Source organism: Paramisgurnus dabryanus, chromosome 17 (assembly GCF_030506205.2).
Source record: "Paramisgurnus dabryanus chromosome 17, PD_genome_1.1, whole genome shotgun sequence".
Classification (NCBI taxonomy): Eukaryota; Metazoa; Chordata; class Actinopteri; order Cypriniformes; family Cobitidae; genus Paramisgurnus; species Paramisgurnus dabryanus.
Window position 1 is genome coordinate 37,212,974 of NC_133353.1, and position 23,751 is coordinate 37,236,724.

Below are 23,751 nucleotides of genomic sequence, written 5' to 3' on the forward strand. Positions count from 1 at the left end.
TGTTTTAGTTTTAATATAAACACACACTGCTAGACAGGAAGGGACCACAATCTACTTAATATTTAAATGTAATATTTCTCCAAAGGTATGCACAGACTTAACAAAGTGCTTTTCATTATATACTTTAACAACGGTTGTTGATGAATAACAGCTGTGAATTATCACAACACTCTTAAGCATGCACGTCACAGGAAAATAAGTGAAGAGTCCCAATGTGAGCCAGAGTCCTTCCTTACCGGTACACAATATACTGATTCATGACCTCGAGAGCGGATTGAGACAAACATCATATTTGACCCAACTCATGTGATCTGAGCAATCTGTATAATGTCGCAAAAGTATTGTGAGAACAGTAAAGCGTTCACTGCCGACACTAAAATCATCCTAATATCACAGCAGAGAGAGAGACAGAGAGAGCTTCAATACATAAACACAGCACGACCTTTGCACGTCAACAGTGTTTAAAATAGTCTGCAGATGCATTTATGAATGTCACTTATCATAATGACACTGAAGTATTTTCCTTAAAGGATAATTGCATGAAATCATTGCTTAATAAGCAGAACTATTAGTCCAATTTTTATAAGTACTAACAGACTGGGAAAACTCACAGGCCAAACAAATCTTTGAATCTTTTTGGATTAATTGTGTTTGGGTTGAAGTTTGCAGAAGACCTGAGCTTAAGATCCCTGCAGGAATAATAAAGCAGAGGTTTGAAGTCAGGAGCTTGTATATGATGTAGTGTGTGGTGAAGTCATTACCTCATTGGCCAGCTCCAGCAGAAGCGGTGCAGTAGGACGTGTCTCAGCTTCACTGCGGTACCTTCATTACCACAAAAAACAACAATGAAGAAAAAAAATCAAAACAAATGAGAAGAGGCCAAACAACAACAGACCAGCCAGGACATGTCATCATCCCTGATGGATTTAACCTCTACGGCACAGAGCTCAAACCCACAGCTCATCGTTAAAAAAAAAAAAAAAAAAAAAACACAAAACCCTCAAAGACCTCTGCACAAACTGACTTCTATACTGCTAAATATTCAGCTACAAAATGCATCTTTCATTCCCAGCATAGGTGGGGATATACATTCGTTCAGTTAATTCTGTATTATATATTCACTGTTTATAATATCATAAGGGGTCTGGAGGTGTCATGTGAACCCCCCACCACACATATAATGACATCGAATGATTATAAGTGATTTTTACCTCTGATAATACCACTTCACCACATCTGGAGCGTGATGTCTCGCCATACTGCGCTTCATTCTCTTCTGAAACAAACACCACATGTGTACCGGTCAACATTAACACCAACCAAACTTAACATCTTATGACCAATCAACATGAATCAATCAGCCTTTAGATTGGCATGAATATAATGGTAGGAATAAAATCTTAAATCTCATCATTTATTTGTTATCAATAATCTAAATCACAAGTGTCCATACAGTTCCTCATAAATGAAATCTTTTATACAAGTAGAAATTATAGGCATTTTCACAAATGTATATCCACTGCAAAACGTACTTAGTATTTTTGTCTTGTTTTAATATCTAAAATTTCTTTGATATGTGCATTGAAAACATGACACAAATACTAAGTAAGAAAGTCCTTTTTTGCAGTGTATATGAATATATTTGTTCTGTTCCTCAGCCCGTGTTCATGTTCAGGTTCTTGTATAGAAGCAGCATTAAGATCTGGAGTTCAGAGAGGTCAGGAAACCCCAAGCTTTCACCTTCCATTCATTTCCTGTCCAACAAAACTACAGGCTGTTTTAATGCCATTCGATGGACGTCTCATCCCGGGAACAGCAAGAGAAGCACTTAAAAAACGACTTATTTAAAACCTACTAAAGTAATTCTGTCGAGGCAGGGCGAGTGAGTGACAGCCGTCAGCCGGATGATGAATGACTCTATTTTGTGCGTCCACCACCGCAGCAGCGGTCATCCATCATCGTCGGCTGTCAGCCGCGGAAAGCGGCCGTGACAGCGCGAGTCAGCAAACATTTAGCGCACGGTGCCGCGCTGCGCGGGGAAATTATTATTGTCAGAATAATAATGGTTTAGCATAATTTATTACGGGTCCAGCAAATAAGCAGCGGCTAGACGTTATTAGGCAGATGGAGGGGCAGGGTTGGCAGCGGTCCGCTGGGACTCGAGCACGGCCCTCGGCTAGAGCGCATGCGTGCCGGTCGGGGGGGGATCCTCCAAACCAATCACAGAGTTGGCAGTTCAATTACACAGAAATAAGGGGACATTCATCATTCAATTAGGCAGCTGTCAGACTCAGGCCTCACAAAGGAAGAAAACTTCTAACCTGGTACTCCTGGGAGAAGATGCTCAGAAGAGTGGACGGAGAAAGACTGGAACAAATAAAAAAGGACAAAGTTAATTACCAGAGAGCATTGCACGCAGACAAAGCGAGAGCGGCGCTTGAAAGCCGAGAGCAGCCGCCCTGTAATCTAGAGGAACATGAAAACAAGTGTGGCAAAGTTGTTCCAGATGAACACCTTGAACACAAATGATTCCTGCGAGACGCCGGACTTACCAAACAGAAGGTCCGTGTGAACGTGGGGAAAAATAAGCGCCATCTTTGCGTACAGACATACGATTGGCTGTAGCCAACATAACATGATTTCACATTTTAACATCCTGCATTCACTAATTCAGACTCAAATATATACAGTAAGGTGAATATAAATATTTGGTAGGTGCTTCTGTTTTTATACAACGCGACTGTGAATATGTGTGATCTACTGTAATAAAAAAATCAGAGTTTGGACGTGGACTGTAGTCTACTTGTACTTCAACTGGTACAGCGTGATGCTAGCGACTTTAAAGTCATGGGTTTGGTTCTCAGTGAATACTAACAATATAGAGTTTTAATGGGGTCACTATTTTGCTATTTATATATATATATATATATATATATATATATATATATATATATATATATATATATATATATATATATATATATATATATATATATATATATATATATATATATATATATATATAAAATATCATACCAGTATAAACAATAAATGAATAAGTACACTGTGTTTAAATCAAACAACAAAGAAATAATATTTAAATAAATAGATGCAGTGTCAATCATCCTCTGTAGTTAAAATCTGAATTATATTCTACCAAATGTCAACATTAATGCAATTTCCATTTTTCATTCGATACACTCTCAATCATAGATTCAATCCACATTTTAGGTGTAGGACATTTTTTGCCAGATAAATCTCAGGTTTTCACAATTCTTATTACCAATCCTCAAAAAAACTCAGTTGATAAAATTTAGATGATTTTTGAAGAAGTTTTTTTAGTTCACAAAAATTTCTATAACATTCCCATGGAAAAAGACAATTTTTAAACCATATTTTTTTTACACTACATTAAGATACAGATAATATATATAATTACTAGATAAATAATTTTAAAGTGTGTATTCCATTTCTAATCCATTGTCCCCAAAGCACAGGCTTTTTCCCTACTTTAAGGACTTTAAGGACTGTTTCATATTGATGAAGAGTAACTTATTCTGCCATCATTAAAACATCCAGACATTCATCTATATCTCTCTCGCTCAATGTGTTATGCTGATATACTTTGTAATGATAGAAAAAAGTATTTCCTCTTGTGGTCGCAGATTGTAAACCTCACTGCATGTATGTTTATATAAACTGTATTTAAACCTTTGCAAATGCAATTTAAATCATAGGATGAATGAGTATTCATTCATTATTTGACTCTATTGACAAGCTCAGTAAACACACAGAAGAGTAATGATTGATGTCGAGCAGCTGGCATTATGATGGAGCTCAGTGTGAGAGTGTTGGGGGATGATGATGATGATGAGGATGACGATGGCCAGCACTGTGAGGGTGGATGCTTCGCTTTGGCGTGTGGGATTTTTAGAAACATTCCCACTGCAGCTTTGGGCTTTCAAAACCAAACTTTCATGACAGGAAGCTGAGGGTCCCATGGGCCGGTCACTTCCATAGATCGCCATAAGCTACATTCATCTCGCGCTCTGCTCAATGTCAAACACCTGGTGAACACACACAGAGACACACATACAGACAGACACACACAAACATAGACGGAGACACACACAGACAGACAGACACACACACACACAGACAGACAGACACACACACATAAACAGACACACACACATAAACAGACAGACACAGACAGACAGACAGACACTCACACACATATAGACAGACACACAAACAGACACACACACACACACACACACACACAGATAGACAGACAGACACACACACACACACACACACACACATATTTTCACACAGGCACACAGACACACAAACCCTTCAGCCTTTATTTATTTGTTAATATTCAGGAGTGTTGTGCTGTTGTATCTTCGCTGTGATTGGATTAAATCATCTACTGCAGCTGTTGTGTTGAGATTTTATTCAGGTTCCAAAGACAAACTTAAACATAATCAGTTATTGTAAGTAACTCTTGACTAGTTCTCACTGCTGTTGGCTTGAAATAGCGCTGCAACATACTAGCGATACACGAGACACAACACAAACTTTGGATGCATATTTTTGGAATCAAAATCTTCAGTCATGTTTTGTTGCATTCTCCTTTCTGTGCAGATGTTGATGCATTTTACATACAGAACTGTTAAAGTTTATAAAGCAAGATTTAAATTGAACTATGTAGTTTGTGTGCACAAGACTTTCATTAAATAATGGATTATATTTGAATAATGAGTCACATAATGGAGTTTTATTTTAAAGGTTTTGTGTATTTGTGATTCTTGAGAAGTCGGTCACATTCCATTCTCATTGTAAGCATAAAAACTAAAACAACTTGAATTTTCTTTATGTTCAGTAGTAAAGAATAAATTAAATATAACCGCGTAATAATTTTTTAGTGCACTATCCCTTTAAGATTTCTCTGGACATTTTTTAAATAGTCTTTTGCTATAAAACCCCAAATGAACGCGTCAGAGATATCTTGAAATCAAAATTAAAAACTGAAATTATAACCTGTAAATAAAAACCTGCTAGTCGATAAAAAACTTGAAGATATGTTAAGGTGAGAATCTGATAAAGTTTCAGATTAGATTTAAAAGAAGACACCCCAGACACGATTAAACACTTTTAACATCTGAACATACTGAAGACTGAAGACCACCACATCCACACATCTGTTAGGTTTCAAATGAATTACAGCCCATAATGATCATCATTAGAGCTTAACTGCTGAATCTTTACCCTATTCACTTGAAAGTAAGGTAAACTGCCCTTAATATCTGTAAAAATATATGGGTGTCAAACAATGGTCTAAACGTTAAATTATGGGTCTTTTAAAATTCAAAGTTAATAGCACAAACTATTAATAATAGCACAAAAAAAACTAAAAGTGTCAGACCTAATAGAGGCGCAGTATCTGAATCAATGTCACATACATCGCTTTTTCTATCAAACAGATTTGAACAGTCCTATGCTATGTGCAATGTTAAACACAACAATATGTGTTTACCTTGTTTAAACATTTTTACATTTTGAGTAAATGCATATATGTGTAGTTTCTCTATTAATGTCTTGTGTTAATTATTTATTCAGGAGCAGCACGCTGTCATTGGTCAGTAACGACATGGCTGCGTTCCAGTGAATAAATGTACTTTACAGTATTGTAGGTATTTAATGCACACATAAAACATAAACACTATATTTTGTCTACAGAAGTAAGTTTTCTACATGACAGATTATCTACATTAGAGATTATTGCGTTAGGTTTAGTGCTAATGGTAGGTTTATGGAGTTTCTTATCAACCTATTATTTCCCTCTAGTTTAAGCTGTTGGCTTAGAGCGAGTCATTAGGAGCCGATCGCCTACAGCTCGTCATTTCCGACTTGAAGAAACAGAAGGTTTGGAAACACAAGAGCGCTTCGGAAATCAGTCGCTACGACCATAATTACCCTTCCTGACGTCCCATTAAAATGCACTGCCCAAAACGGCACAAGGTTTCATATGTTGTACTTTTATTCATTGATCCTAAATGTTTCTAAATCAAACTATGAAACCAAAAGGAACCAAGAAACAAAAGACAGCATTTTTATTTGGTTCCAACGTTTCGTTTATCATTTCCAAACTTGTCACTTTGGCAAACTATTAATAATAAGAAATGGCAGCAATTAACCTAATGAACGCCACCTGGCTAATGGCCCAACAGAATCATCATATGTTCAGATAATAATGAGCGCGTGACGAATCTACTTCTACAGTTTATCATGAGGTGAAATTCTCAAACGCTGACGGCGGGTTTAAGGAAATGATTTCATGTCAAAATTGACATAGACTATATTTACTCTCTATGGCAGCACTGAGGGTGAACTTCACGATATTTCCAGACACAATGTGCGTGTTAACGTGATAGAAGAGCATCGGCTCCAGCGGCGCCTTTTTCCCCTTAAGTCAATATTTATCACTAAAGCAGAAATGCGTTCTGGATGCGTTTGCGCCTCATGCTCTGCATATGCAAATTAGCCTAATTATACATGCAGATAAGAGCAAAAGAACATCTGCCTCGACTCGACTTCATCTACATGAGGAGGATCAGTCCGCTCTGATGAATGTGACGTATCAGAAAAACTACATGAATACAGTGTGTGTTATGTTCAGCAGTTAAAGTCACATCTGAATATTTTTAATACTCTGTGTCAATGTTTCAAAGTGAAAATGGAAAATGGTTAAAAGTCTCGTGTACTTTGCTAAAATTACACACAGCTATGACATTTTCTAGGATTTTATAGGATCTGAATGACCTGTACATGACTGCATGTTTCTTTTTCCATCAAAACTTTGAAGTCTACTTGTTTTGTCAATGAGTATTAACAACAGAAAATTACTTCAATGTGACCAATTTCAAGCTAATGTGTCGGCTCTAACCCCATATCTCAATATGGTTACAGCTTACAATCTAACATCACACAGCACATAATAATCATGAAGAAACATTTTTACACAGCTGGGTTAGTTGTCACACAGCCTTAGGTATACAATGATAATGAAATGAAAACAATGTCAATACTACTCATCGAAATGATAACCGAGTATACAATATCGGGGGAAATAACTCACTATTAGGAGTTTTAGTCTATTAATCTATTTAAGTATTTAAGCATAACACATGGGGTAACGTTTGCACTCCTGTCACTTTAGTTTAACTGTACAATAACGGTAAATCAAACACTTTAAGTGTTCATTTGTAGCAGAGATGTGTGTGTTGATTGTGTAAAAAATGATTCATCTAAATATTTTTTATGATTTTGGCCAAAGCCAACAAATGTTAGGTGGTGCCTCTCTCTTCCTTACTGTATGTTCAGTGTGAATGCTATTAGAGTACATGTAGATGTTGATTAATGACCTTTATAAACTTCAGACCCACCAGTTTGCTAAGCTAACAGACTGCATTAGTGATATTAGGGACTGGATGGCACATAACTTTCTTATGCTAAACTCCAATAAGACAGAGATACTTATTATTGAACCAAATCGCTCCAAACATAATATGTCAGATTACAAGTTGCCCATAGATGGCTGCACGGTGGTGCCATCTTCCACGGTTAAGAATTTAGGCGTAATGTTTGACAGCAATCTATCTTTCGATAGTCATATCTCCAACGTCTGCCGCACAGCATTTTTCCATCTTAGAAATATCTCAAAAATACGCCATATGCTGTCTGCATCAGATGCAGAAAAGCTTATCCATGCTTTTATGACCTCTAGATTAGACTATTGTAACTCGTTACTCGGGGGATGCCATGCAAATCAGGTAAACAAGCTACAGCTGGTTCAAAACGCCGCCGCAAGAGTGCTTACTCGATCTAAAAAGTATGACCACATTAGTCCAATTCTGGCATCTTTACACTGGCTACCAGTTAAATATCGCATACAATTTAAAATATTACTAATCACCTACAAAGCCTTAAATGGCCTAGCGCCCTCGTATATAAAAGAACTACTATCAGAATACAATCCACCACGTAAACTGCGATCACAAAATTCGGGTTACTTAATTATCCCTAGAATATCAAAAGTGTCTAAAGGTGTTAGATCCTTTTCCTACTTAGCCCCTAAGCTCTGGAATGATTTACCAAATAATGTTCGAGTATCAGACACAGTCGATCAATTTAAATCTAAACTTAAGACATTCTTCTTTAACAAAGCATTCACATAGAATGTCCAGTAAATGTACTTTTCCCGCAGTAGTTATTTTGTCTAGAACAAAGCACTCACATACCTCATACGGGTAATTTACTCTTGCCGCAATAGTTAGCCTGTCTGGAACCGAGCTGAATTAAACCACTATAATGTATGACACTTGCATTACATGCGAACGGCCCCTACGCTAATAGAATTCTGTTTTTGTCTCCCTGTCTCGTCCTCGACCCTGAGGACAATGAGACAAACAGACCCAGTTCCTGTTGCTGTGAAGGTCATCGCACCACTGATCAACTGGCTGTCCTTCAACGTGACGCCCAACCGATGCGCGACCAACGGCCACCGGCTGAACCAGTTTAATCCGCTTACACGCTTCCTATCCCTACCGTGTCTATATATTATAAATATAAATATTAATCTCTCCCTAGGGTTTTTTGTCCTTTTAGGATTTTTTCCCATTGGGTTTTCTCCTAGGGGGTTTTTTAGTCCCAGGGAGAGTCAGCCAACTTTGGCTTAACTTAGCACTTTACTGTATACGTTACATTATTAATATGCTCGCTTACACGGTTTTTTATCCTTAGCCGCTATATTCTACTTCTTATACTATGTATTGATTTTCAATGTTCTCCTCTACATCTACTCATGTAAAGCTGCTTTGCAACAATTAACAATTGTGAAAAGCGCTATATAAATAAAATTGAATTGAATTGAATTGAATTAATGACCTTTATAAACTTCAGACAGCACGACTGCACAGAAATCCCTGGGATGATCATGAACGTACCATCATTACAGTCACTGACGTGTATTTGTGCACAGCAGCATATATGTATTTATAGTGGTTTTATAAATCAAGCACAAGATGCTTTCCGGCTGTCAGATTATTTCTCAATAGTCGCCTCATATGAAGACACGTATAACACAATCCCAGAGCTAATTATGATCAGCTGTGAAAAGTGACGCTCTCTGGCGATATGGGTGACAAGATGTGTTAAAGTTATTTTGGTTTGGTCTCGAAGAATCATTACCGCTGAAAAGTGTCAGGAAAGCCTCCTTTACCCATCATGCACTGGGCATCTGTCGCTCTGGCGAGGAAGCAGATAACGCTGACCGTCGACTTCCAGCCTGGAGCAACGTTAGCGAGCTTGTACCATCCTGGGCAATTTGTTCCATTCCAACACTGCAACTGATCGCGTATGCAAACACATCCTGAGGCAGAACTCGTGCGCTGTCAGGAGCGACTCCATGTCTCCAAACTTCATTCAAACCAGGCCTCCGAGGGTCACTTTCACACTATACTACATTTAGTAACTTACTAAAAGAAAAACTACTGGAATCAGTAATGTAATCCTAATAGCACAATATCAAAAGAACGCAAACCAGGACCGTCTGTACAGTAATATAATAATGTTAAGTAAATGTTGTAAATTTAAACAATCTTTGAAATATAACTTAAAAAACATGACACAAGTACTGGATTTCCCATTATTATCAAATCAATATATAGCTAAATGTAATCTTGTGAATCAAAGTCAAATCAGGCCATCTGTACCAACACTAAACCCAACCTGCTGTCCTTAATCTGACTACAAACTACTTGAAATGGACCACACAAGTCTTGTGCAGTTATTGTGTGGTGTTTACAATGGACGCACTTTTCTGTTTATGAACAGCAGGAGGAAAAGCAAAGCTTAATGGCTGACAGTCCAACATTTATTCTGTGACACAATGCATTGCACGCAGCACACCCAAACCATCTCAAAAGTTTTATCAGCTACATCTAAAAAAAATCTAGTAAAAGAACATTTTGACAAGCTAAACCAACTAGTAAGACAGCTGTTCCTCTGGCTCAATAGATAAAGCATTGTGTTAGCAGCACAAAGGTCATGGGTTTGATTCCTACACTATAAAAAGTCAGCATTTTTGTCAAATCAACATATGTTACTTTATTTAACTTCAAAAAATAAGTTAAACAACGTTTTGTCAACTTATCACAGGTCAAAACTTAAAATAGTAGGATGAATTGACTTTACCACTAAAGTGCAAGTTACAGTCACGCACAAGGTCTATCCCATACGCTATAAGTTATCCGTAGGCTGCGCGTAGCCTGGCACGCACCTTGCCAAAATTTTGTCCATTCTACGCGGGCCACAAGCGCTGTGATTGGTCCGCTTGAACCCCTCCTGTCAGGTAAAAAAAAAATGTGATTCAACTCAACTCAACTGCAACAAAAGTCACTGTCTATTAACTTCCATTACTGCTGGGCTTCTCAAATCCTACACAACAAGCTGCTGCTGATGCTTCCTCATGTGTGGGTTTAAAGGCCAAGCTGCTGTTTCTTCAGCTGTTTCATTGCAACTATGGTAAAGAACACACATACTATTAAATAGGGCTGCACGATTAATCGAAAAAGAATCACGATCTCGATTCATACATGTATGCGATCTTCATTTTAAATGACGGCGATTCACTTGCATATACAGTATTTCCCTGTATTCAGATTCTGCGTTTACGCGTTCACGTATTTAGATTGCAATCCAAGAATATCAGTCAAACTTCCTAACACACACTCATACAGGGTAAAACCAAACCCTATTCAATCAGACCCGATCGTTTCTTTCCTCTCTCTCATCTCATTTGCGGCGTTCCGCTGTCACTCGCGTGACGTATAACAAGGCGGCAGACCTAAACACAGTCGTTTACTTGGTGGATTTGGAGAGGCTATTTTCACCAAAAAGAGAGGATTAACGAGCGTCATTGTGGAAAATCCTGGTGGCGACGGAGAAACTGAAGATGCAACAACAATGGTTCCGAAAGAAGGCAAGGAAATTATTTACCTCAGGACCTACCTAAATCGGAAGGCTGGACCCTCCGGAGGTCGCATATGCAGGCTGTATACGTCATCAAGCCTGGTTCATTTGAGTTAACGGAGCATTACATTCGCAAGTCATAAACATACTTCAACAATTTATTATTAACTAAAAATATTAGTCATCTTTATAACGTTAATTGTTAATATTCTGAAATTATGATGCGCAGTTTAGAAATGCGACCTCCATAGAGGCTGCAGCCTTCAGATTGAGAAACGGCCTCTGTATCACCGCCACAAGTTCTCCATTAGAAAGGGTTTTTAGCCTGAGGGGAACATTGTTACATGTCTGCGTTTCTCTCTGATGCCTCAAAATGTTGATCGTTTAGTCTTTTAAAGGTTTAACGTTAGTGTTTTTAAAGTTTTAAGGTTGGCCAGTTTGATAGTACAAAAAGCACAGGTGCAATTTAACAGCTAACGTTAACAAATTTTAAATTACTCTAAATTTTAAGGGGTCTAAAATATGTTTAATAAATGTTTTTGTAAAAAAAAAAAAGAGAATCGGGTGAGAGAATCGGGATCTCAATTCCCATGGAAAAAATCGTGATTCACATTTTAGCTTGAATCGTGCAGCCCTACTAATAAACAAAAATAAATCCATCTTCAATGCACTGTAAGTGACTGTCTGCACTCTCTGTTTACACCAGAACGCCTCACCAGTTAAACTACAGGTCAGTCACAGTCCAACACCCAGATCCCCGTTGGAGCAGGAGAAAGAAATGAATCTAGTTAACGTAGCTGCTGGATTAACAGGCATGTAATGTGAGGATAACAGCCATACGAGTGATAAATAATCAATGAGGATTTGAGCAGAGCAGTCACAAACAAAGTGTTTGTAGCCAAGAAATCTGCATATCAATGGCAGACTGGCTTTTACTGTGGTTTACTCGACAGATCACGCTAGATAAACCCCCAATAACAGAGAAATTAACAAATGCTTGACATTTGCTCAACATCCATTATTCTGACACTTCTTCACAATTTCAAAAGCCTAAGTGCATTCTTAATCAAAATTCATATTCCCCCAGCGAGCCACATGCACCATATTGTGGCCCGCCTCGCCGCTGATGAAAACGGCCCGCTAAGGGAACGAGATTTCACATTCAAACACACCCAAAACCAGGAGCATCTGCCAGAGCCCTGGACCAACATCTCCTGCATTTCTCTCCCAACTACAGACAAATATGCAAACTGGGTGGAACGACATTTTAAAGAGGGCCAATCATTACGACCCAATTCATTCATGGGGTTGTACGGACCGTCCGCACCCTCGCTCTCCTGGGATAAAGAGCGGGGAGGAGTGACAGTGCTCCGCGCCATTCGGACAGCACTTTCAAGAGCCATCTTCATTTCCAATTCTAATGTTGAGAAGTCAGAGGAAAGGCCTGACTGATGTCACAGCTCGCCGGTCGCCCATCACGCCCCACGCTTCGCTCTCATTGTAGACACTGGGCGTGTGGGGGGAGCTCTGGATTTGCATGTGTCTCCATTGTGAGGCGGCGAGAGTGACAGCACCGTGTCCAATTCAGAAGAGCCAGAGCACAGAAGAGCCGGAGCTCGGCCCGAGAGAGGTCTGGCTGACAGATGACTCCCAACATCTGTGTTACGAGAGTCTCTGTCTTCTGTCCACTAAACATATGACAGCAGTTTAGAAAACCCATAGAAACCAGACTTTAACAAACCATCACAGCTATCGCTGTATCGCTCATTATTTACTCACACGTATGTCATCTCAAACCAGTATCAGTTTGGCAATTTTCAAGAATCTTCATTCAGTGTAATCTCAACCAGTTTTAGTTCATCGCGAGCACAACTGCTGCTACAGCCGAGAGGATATATTTTTAATGCAGGACTCGTATGAAACACTTTTTAAAATGTTAACTATACCTTATGAGCTTCTAACTTAGTGCTGTGCACAATTGTGAGTTTGTGATGTATGCACGTTGCACATCATGTTTGTATTTTTTTGTGTAACATCAGATATGCGTCACCACATTCAGTTATGACGATCGGTCTGCTCAGCACTGAATGAAGTCAAATACAAGCCTGGAATTCATAAAAATATAAGTGGTATTTTTAGGTCCTATACGTATATTCGTTCTGCATACACGTACTCAAAGGTTAATGATCCAATCTGAACTACAGCTTCATCTGTATCTACTTTAAATACAGAAGAGTCACTTAAATTCACCAAATGATCAATGAAAAAATGTGACTAACCTTCAAGAAATGATCGTACCAGCTGGTCAAACTTAATATTTTTTATGAGGGTTGTAGCCCTATTACCAAAAGATGATGTCCAAATATGATTCAACTCTGTGTAACTCTGCAATTTTATTTATTTATTTTAACAAACATTCAATCAATCAAGACAAAACTAAAACTGTTCATAGTGTTGTTTAGTTGTAAATGTTGATTGATTTCTCGTATATAAAAAAAAAATGACTGGAATACTTCTCATACAATAACTCTTTAGCACAAATGCATGAAAAAGGTCTGCATTCCATGAATCTCTCAAAATGTACAATAATGAATAATAAATATGAATAATTCTATAATGCAACAATTATGCTATGCATTTTAAAAACAAGAAATATCTAATAAAACCAACTGTTTATGCCTTAAAATATTTAAATAGTTTTGATATCAACACAAACAGAATTTAATTTGTAAGGTTAATTTTTTTATTAGCATGCACTAAATTTACATTGTAATAAACATTCACAAATTTAATGTTTGAATTACAATAGAAATTGCAGTTTCATAATTTGCAAGAACAAACGTCAAAATTTTTTCACAGATGCAAACATGTTGCCTAAATGTGAATCTATTATTTTACCTTTACATGTGCATTGATTCCTTGATAATAAGATGTACAGTGCATAATAAATGTGCAAAATGACACTTTAATTTTGCTAAACGCACTGTAACTCAACAATCCATGATGGACAACAGACTCAATCTGAGCCCTCCCTATAAGCGGTTTAGTGTATTAATGATGCACGGAGTGTCCTAATGTCCACGCTGAAAGAGAAATGCTTCTTAAGTGACTGGATTTAAAAGACCAGCAAAAAAAATGCATCTAAATCTGTCATAATTTATATACAGTGTATTAACTGTGCAAAACTGGAACCAGATACAGGATTCAAAGCTCTTGAACACAAAATAAGTTTATTCACATAACATAAGAGTGAATATGGCACTATAAACATAAATGCATTGATGCTTGTGCAAGGGCAAGACCAACACACACACACAGACACACACACACACACACATATATATCAGATGCATGCGCAGTCGTGTTGTCTGCAGATACGGGCGACTGCAGGATTATGAGCATGCAGATTCAATGAGCTCAGGGCCGTTCAGTCTCTCCAGCAGTAAAACACATACGACAGAGGAAAACTCTCGCTGCCCCTCCTTTGCGTCAGTGTTTACGTCGGCCCGCGGCTCTGAAATAAAGGAAGGCTGTATTGGCAGGCTTGTGCGCAGGCTTCCAGATGATGGATGGCCTGGTCAATACGTTATGTCTTAAGAGCCCGATTTCCTGCCGGTCCAATCAGAAAGCCTCAAGAGCCCGACTCAGCTGATTGGACGAGCAGAATAATTTTGCGGGCAGTGAAAACATTAAAGTCTGTCCAGATCTTTGACCACATCTGGGTTTCTGAAAGCACAGGATTGACTTTCACTGAGGAATCATTACAACAGCTGGGCAAAAACACGCAGCATCACTTAATGTATTTATGCTTTATACGGTCATTCATTGTGGGATTTTTTTTTTACATCTTTTCATCACAATGGCAGAAGCGCCAGAGAGACCAAACACGGGCAGAATGTGCAAGAAAAAGGCTCATATATCAGGAGACTCCAGGAGGACAGAGGAATATAAAGCAGCACATCTAGGGCATCAGACTAATACACCCTATATTCTATAAAGTGCTGACGCGGCGTGTGTAGGGTAGACGATGTATTCCTGAGGGACACGAGCCGTATTCTAGCTGTGATTACAGCACGATGAAAACAGGAAGCTACTGCTTCATATGACTTTCTAAGTGACCTCTGTGGAATGAGGCGGTCTCTGGGGTCTGACACGATTACACGCGTTACATTCAATAAAGAACACGCTTTCATTGTCAAGTGCACGCATACCATCAACATACACACTACCACCGTACTCGCTTTACACCACTTCATACAAAATAAAACCCTTCTTCATAAATGTATAATTTATGTTTGTACGAAACAAAGGAATTTAAAAAAGTCTACAACATCAAATGGTACATTACACAAAAACAAGACTTAAATCATGTACCAGGACACAGCATTACACACCTGTACCTACATACACACAAGCATTACAAGACCTTTTCAGTCATGAAAAAAAAATGGCTTGTGTGAAGTTTTAAACAAATGTTGTGGAAAAGGACATTCATCTGACCAATCGCAACAACTGAAGTAAAATCTGTGTTTCAGCCCCTGTATGTCGCCTCCATCTTCACCTCATACAGGGCTCAATGCAAATAATTTTTCATACTGGCCCGATTGGACCAGTGGTTCAGGTTTTTACTTGCCCTGCCAAAATTTTTAAAGGCCCCAAAAAAAAATTCAGTGTCTGTCACATATTTAAAAATAATAATTCAAAAGTCAAATATAATTGTATACATAAACAACAGACATGTTCCAACAAAAAAAAGTCTCCCAACTTTTCTGCTTTACCTGTAAACTGAAAGCAATCTTTGCAAAATATTGCATTGTTTCTTTCGTAGTGTTTTACCCAAGTAAATGTCTTCTTCCAAGATGTTAAATTATATATATTGATGAAAATATATTTTAGTGACTGAGGGTGATGCACTGGCCCGATCGGGCAAGTGACAACACTTTTTAATGGCCCGAACGTCTTTCACGCTTGCCTCGGGCCACCGGGCAGCCCTTTATGTTGAGTCCTGCTCATATCTACTTTTTACATTCAGAGCTACTTCTGCATATCTGCAGACTTTCACATCTGTTTGAGGATTACATTCATTCATAATTAATAGATTTATTTTAAAAACACATTTTAAACTTATTCGTAATATAAACTAAACTTACCAACTCTAAATCTGTTACACATACAATAGTTTACTTTAAATCAAAGACAAAAGTTTTAAACTCTGCTTTCAGCTATTTCTTCATCCAGATGTTTTTCTTCACAGATGTCACTAAGATTGTCAGTTTTTGAGAACATGTTTTGTCATTTCAGGAGGAACGTAAGGTAGTCGCTGTTTGCCTTTACATTCACGCCTGATCTGTATGGTGTAATGATGCATAATAAAACCAACCCAATCTCCAATCAACACTAACCCAATGATCCTAACCCAAACACAATAACTTTACTTTCATTAATAAAATCATCTTACTAGGGGTAAAGTGTAAGAGGTTGAATTCAGCGAGGAAAACACTGCTGATGATGGGAGAATGTGTGCACGAGCAGCAGGGTGTGTGGAGACATACAAATACATAAACTGACAGGTAAAGAGGACATCGTTACATTTGGACTGAAGATATAGATTTATATGAAGATCATTTCCCTTAGTAAATACTATCAACATGAAAAAAAGATTTTCAACAGGCAGAAAAAAAAAACATTTCTGGAAGAAAAAACACCCCGCCTTTAAATAAAATCCAGTCATGAAACACAATATTTATAATGTTGTTAATATTCTATACCATCATCTAAACCATTGTGAATGTGTATGAGCCTGCTTTGGTCTCAAGTCTCAACACATTCATAACATAATCTGAACATAACATAATCATCATACACTCAATGAATCACTACAGTAACAAGAGTCTGTTATTAATATTATTATAAAATCTAAAATAGCCACATGATGTATTATAAAGATGGATGAGAGCTTACTTTGGGAACTGGACCTTCAGTATCTTCATGCACTGTCGTGTAGGTGTGAGCTGCTCCATAAATCTGCTCATACATTTGTATTCTGCTCGACTAATTCTCATCTTATTCACATCTTTACCTGGAGACAAAGAAACAATTCATTTACATACCGCATGTGTATTCATACTAAACCTGTCAGACTCTAATAATCTAACATCAGCTTTGCACAAATCATCATTCTGAGTTTTATCTCAGGCTAATAAGTACTGTGTATGAGGTTTAGGATCATTTGATGCTTCAACAAATATTTTACAAAATATTTTTTGCTAGTTTGAGTTTCATGTAATCAGACTGATGATATGAGATCAGACTGTCAGGTGTACTCCATGTTCATACAAAAATCTCACTTTATTAGTTTGTGGCAAAAATGTCATTGTGTTTATGGACAATTCTTTATATTCATATCTTTAGTTATATTTTACATTACACCTTATTTTTATTTCACCTTGTTGTCTGTTGTTATTGAGTTATTGTATTTTTGTCCTATATGTATGATGGCTTGACAATATTATAACAATCCTGCCAATAAAGTACGTATACATCTGAGACAGACAGACAGACAGACAGACAGAAACACACACACACGAGGGAGGGCTTTATAATACACACACACAGTATTTAGCCTAGCTGCTAATGCTTTGACACACAAATGTAGTTATTGTAAAGTAATTACTTGAATAAAGCAGATATTAATTAATATTAAACAAACATAAGATATGTGAATCATGACATATGATAAGACGCGCGCGCTGTTACATACCTGCGGCCGCTGACTCCATCACTTCCGTTCAAATCAAATATATAAATATACAGTGATAAATGACAAAACACTGTTATAAAACACACGATATAAATACAACATGAGAAAACAACGCGTTTCAATAACAGCTACTGAATCACTTCCTCAATAACTCCCGCGAAGCGCTTCAAACATGACGTCAAAGAGAGCGTGACTCTGATTGGCCGCAGTGACTGCTGTCATTGAGTATACTGGAAAGTGATTGGTCAGGATCAGATGTAGACACATACACAGAGAGAAACACACACGACTGTGCTCAGTTTTAGTAAAACACTCTCTTATTAACAATGTAAACAATTTTAATCTGTAAGATAGATTTTATATTTTTATTTAATATGCTGCTGCTTCATTTGAATGTCGAGAGATTGTTACAGTGCCTTCATTCAGTCTTATAGATCACTAGCTGTGTTCAGTATCATACACAATATATGTGTCATTAATACCTGCACACTCATCTGACAAATATTTGTCATTTTCTATTTCACGAAATGTAAAGCCCGATCTGATACCAGTCCTTGCGGAAATTACTATGGTTTAACTACAGTTAAACAAGAAACATGGTTGCTGTAGTAAAACTATGGTAACCAGAAAATAACCATGGCTTTTGTGTGCCACATGAACGTGTTATGTGTCTCCGCTGAATGAATGAATGAATTGGAGAGTGATGGTTTGGGATATGAGCCTTTGGGTCCAGGACAAAAGCAGATATAAATCTTGAGGCTGATTGTTTAGGAGGTCAGGCCGTGTGGATTGAGTTTAGCCTCACATGTATCTGAAGAAAGCGTCTATGTGTCCTGGGACTCAGAGGTTCAGTGTACAGCGATGCTGGAGAAGATAACATCAGACATTATAATGACTGTAGGAAGGATGAAAGGCTGGTGTGCACATCTCGAGAAGCTGGCGTGTGTATAGCGCAGATGCTGAAAGCAGAGGTCTGTGAGGCCGCATGTAAACCGAGGAGCGAAACACGCAGCGGCGTTAACCAGCTGTGCAGCCGGAGCGCAGCAGGAGATGAATTTGCAAAGGATGTTTTGCTTTGATAAGCAGGAGATTCAGTACTGATCTCTGCATCAATGACTGCTCTCAACAACACAAACTTACTGTGACGATGAGCTAATAATGAGACGGATAAACCTCAACACCTGCACGCAAATGAAAACTTTTATATTTCTTTTATTCCACGGCAAGCCAGAGAAATCCAGCACAAAACATAAACACACACACATATGTATCTGTTAAAGATGATTAGCGACATGAAATAAAATAACTTTTTGAAGATTTTTTGGGGTCTGTGACGCATGCCATCCAAAGTCTATAGTGAATGAGATTTTTTTTGAATGGTAAGCGATGAGCTTTAGGTGATTTAACGTGGATTTGATGATAAATCAGGAAAGGACTGGAGAATTAGCAGCGTATCAGGTTCAGTCATATCACAGTTGCCCCGTGAAATCCCAGAGCTATATTTCACATGAAAGAGTATGAGACGCTGAGATTTTAAAGCTGCTTCTCTCATTTATTTTATTAGCTTTTAATGAATGTAATTAGATGGCAAGTAATTAAATGTAATTGTGCTCGCGACGCCCCCCTCCCCCCCGATCCTTGTAAATTGGCCCAAACAACATGTGTGGTATGAGCAAATTTGCTGGATTAATTGGGGATAGATAATATTTTTGGATTGTATTTCACACTAAATGGCCGTGCGCCGAAACAAAGACTGCTGTGCGAACTCATTAATCTCTGTCAAGGGGAAAGCTCGGGTGTAATTTGCATGACTGAAGTAACGGCGCACGCTGTCGAGCGGTCCAGGTTTACCCGAGCCGAAGCGTCAATCTGGTGGACGAGACCCCCGATGGCCTGCTGGTCCACACAGAGGAGGCGTGGCCTGTGAAAACTCTCATTTCAGCTCAAACCTTAATGACTCTGACACGGGAACAAAATCTTGACAACGTGGCCTTGTTAGAGTCGAAAGAAACGCACAAAATTCAAGCTTCTTCACACCAAAAGAAAGATGCACCTAAACTTTTATCTCACTAGGTCACCTTTAATACTGATAAATAGTCTGTCTGTCTGTCTGTCTGGTTTGTGTTTGTATTCTGGAGGCAGTTTTCTCATGATCAAATATTGTTTGATGTCTTTGTTTCTTGATGATCCCAAACTCTGCTCTGTTATGTTGAAAATGTCTTTTTTTCATTTCTTAAGGAGATGCACATGGTTTGGGTACGTTATATTTTTTTCTGGTTGTCTCTGTTTTGTGTAAAAAGCATAACACATTCATGAAAGCTGATGATAGCTGGTCATTTCTCAAACTCATTATTGGAGACTTTTGTCATCAACATATAATTGTATCATTGGATGCTTTCTGTAAATAAATCTGTTCCTGATGTCTGAAAGCTTCACAGGTGAAGTGATCTGTATTTGTTTGTGTAATTGTGTAGTTAAATGTGTTTGTGGCTGACATGTCTGCATACACAAAGTGCTGGTTTTAAACTGATCGGAAGGGCAGATGACATTTGTAAATGATTTAAAATGATATTCATGACATGGAAAGTAAACAAACAGAAAAACAACACTCGTCGTGTCACCGCATGAGAGTGCAATGGAGGATTTAGTGCATTGTGTCTTTCTAACGTTATTATTTAGTGCAATGTGAAGAAAAGAAAATGGCAGAAATAGTCTGCATTGTGTGCTGTCTTATTTAAACACATTGTGAGAGCGAGCGAGCGATTGAGAAAGAGAGAAAGAGAGGCGCCTGGTAAATGAAAGGTTATGCTTTGCCCTGTGTTTGTATTGTCAATAACTGGAGAAGCTGTCAGGAAAGTAGAGAGATAAAGGTCAATAACTCTGACAAATGTGTTTGTATTTGAAGACTCACGCTGATAGCAGAAGCCTTACGCTCCACAACACTAACACAAATACTCCAGCACATAATAACACACTCATTATTTTAAAAATCACACAAAGTCAAACAAGCAGCTCAATGGCTCTCAAGTGTGGGTCATTATCAGATATAAATACAGGTGTAAACCTACTGTATGATTTATTCTCTATACATCACATGACAAATACATTCATAGTTTTATTTTATTCATCTTTTAAAAGCATTTGGCTGGTATTAAATATTTAACACAAAATATGCCATTCTTTATATTTATGATAAACAATAGTTCAGTGTTTTTTGAGCTTCTGAGTTTTTGTTTGTCTAGGATTTAGGCTTTTATATATTATAATATTTAGATATTAAATTGTTACATTCCTGCAATTCAGAATTTTTATTTATGTCATTTAAATTGTTCATGAATGTAAATAATAATTTTTGATTTTGACAAACATCAACACTGTTACTGTATGAGTGTATACAGAGATGTGTGTTTATTGTGTAGCTTATAAAGAGTTAGTTTTGGTTTTTAAATAAATGAATACAATTTTAACAAAAATGTAACATATATTTTTTCTTAAAGATGTTTGCTGTGCATAGTATACAATTTGGTCAATCTCTTTCCTTTTTTTTTTAGGGCCCGAGCACACCGGGGTGTGAGGACCCTATTGTTCTTCAAGGAGTTATTATTATTTTTCTTTTTCTCCGACTTCAGCGGGACTTTAGAGGGCCTAAACATACTCGAAAACTCATGAAATTTTGCACAGATGTCAAGAGTGATGAAAATTTACATGTGGTGTATGCTTTAGAATTAGGCGTGAGAAAATGGCTCTATAGCGCCACCTACAAATTTTCAACGAAGCAGCCCTCGGACTGTGTTTGACGTACAATTACGAAATTCGGTACGCGTCTGTAGCATGACAAGACCTACAAAAAAGTCTCTTGGAGCGAAGCCGTAAACCAAACAGGAAGTCAGCTATTCTGAGTTATTTTTGTGATTTGGGCGCAGTTTTTGTCATTTCCAGGCGTCATACTTTAACTAACTCCTCCTACAGTTTTCGTCGGATCATCTTCATATTTGGTGAGTGTCATCTTAAGGCCTTTGTGATGCTAAATTGCGAAGGATTTGACTCTACGTAAAAATTTGTGTCGGTTCTGGCCCGACAAAGTTTGATGTTTTCCAATGAAACAGGAAGTTGCTGGAACTCATGCATACAGTGTCCGATCTGTCCCAAATTTCACATGATTGCTAAGAGTCCTGACCTGAACACATCTACATAACAATTTTCATTTATAGCCATAGCGCCACCAGCTGGCAACCTGAAGGAACATGTTTTAGCGCCACTTTCAAATATTGAATGAAGCAGCCCTTGGACTGTGTTTAACTTACATGTACGAATTTCGGTATGCTCATGTATTATTACAAGCCCTACAAAAAAGTCTCTTGGAGCAACGCCCTAAACCAAACAGGAAGTCAGCTATTTTGAATTATTTCTCAGATTTTGGCTCAGTTTTTCTCATTTCCAGCAGTCATACTTTAACTAACTCCTCCTACAGTTTTCGTCGGATCATCATCATATTTGGCGAGTGTCATCTTAAGGCCTTTGTGATGCTAAATTGCGAAGGATTTGATTCTATATTAAAATTTGTGTCTGTTTCGGCCAGCCAAAGTTTGATGTTTCGCTATGAAACAGGTTGCTGGAACTCAGGCATACAGTGTCCGATCTGTCCCAAACTTCACATGATTGCTAAGAGTCATGACCTGAACACATCTACATGTCAATAGTCACTTATGGTTATAGCGCCACCAGCTGGCAACAGGAAGTGACATGTTTACAATGATTATCCAATGTCTGATCTGTCCCAAACTTCACATGATTAATAAGAGTCCTGGACTGAACACATCTACATGTCAATAGTCACTTATGGTTATAGCGCCACCAGCTGGCAACAGGAAGTGACATGTTTACAATGATTATCCAATGTCTGATCTGTCCCAAACTTCACATGATTAATAAGAGTCCTGGACTGAACACATCTACATGTCATTAGTCACTTATGGTTATAGCGCCACCAGCTGACAACAGGAAGTGACATGTTTACACTGATTATGCAATGTCCGATCTTTCCCTAACTTCACATGATTAATAAGAGTCCTGGACTGAACACATCTACATGTCAATAGTCACCAGTGTTGGGCAAGTTACTAAAAAATTAGTAATTAGTTACAGTTACTAATTACTTCTTTTAAAAGTAACTGAATTACTCTACCGGTTACTGTATATCAAAAGTAATTAGTTACTTAGAAAAGTAACTTTTAAGTTACTTTTATGTCTGCTTTTTAAATGTAAATATGAACAGTACTGAACAGTCAAACAGTAAAATGATATGGATGGGCTATTTTACACATAAGACTCTAATATATCACATACTGTAAGAGCCTATTTTGCTTTAGATTCAACCTTTGAATATTTTTGTTAGAAATTATCTTAATATTTAAACTTAGTTTATTTATGTATATCATTTAGACCATTTAGACAAATATTCTGCATGTTTACAAAAATATAAAATGTGTTAAAATTGTGTAGTGTCTCTTTAAAAATTTGGAGACAATTGTGTCAACATGTCAAATTTTCTAAAATAAATTATAATTTTTCTGATTTCATATTTATTTTAATAAGTTAGAAACGTCTCCGCTGTGTCCTGCTGACAGGCACGATGCGTGTGCAGCAGATGAGGCAAATTATGGGTCCTCCGAAGGTTAGACCGTCTCATTTCAGTTCTCTTCGCGAACTTCTGAGCGCCTTGAATGGGCAAGTGCTCACCTTTTATTGCATGCTTAGTAGGGTGCAGCACTTGAATTGGAACACAGCTTGTGAAGCTTGCCACAGGGACTGCGCTCTTTGGTCATATATTGTTTGTTTTCTGTTGGATTTAAATGATACACAGGATTAAAGGAAGATATTTATTCAGAAAACGGAGTAGGCTACGTGGATTGTTTTGTCGGACGGACACAGAGCGAGTGGATTGTTTTGTCAGA

At 37.8% G+C, this 23,751-nt stretch overlaps 1 protein-coding gene across 1 annotated transcript in view; it reads right to left on the bottom strand.

Annotated features, from left to right (window-relative positions):
- cdin1 (CDAN1 interacting nuclease 1) overlaps positions 1-17,979 on the bottom strand; it is a 60,460-nt gene extending 42,481 nt beyond the window's left edge. Inside the window, exons 1-5 of the mRNA XM_065288742.2 lie at positions 17,798-17,979; positions 16,999-17,116; positions 2,322-2,367; positions 1,212-1,276; positions 762-822 (exon numbers count right to left, since the gene is read on the bottom strand). Coding sequence (XP_065144814.1) covers positions 762-822; positions 1,212-1,276; positions 2,322-2,367; positions 16,999-17,116; positions 17,798-17,816 — 309 coding nt within the window. The 5' untranslated portion in view covers positions 17,817-17,979. The remainder of the gene's footprint in view (positions 1-761; positions 823-1,211; positions 1,277-2,321; positions 2,368-16,998; positions 17,117-17,797) is intronic.
- Positions 17,980-23,751: the final 5,772 nt, after the last annotated feature.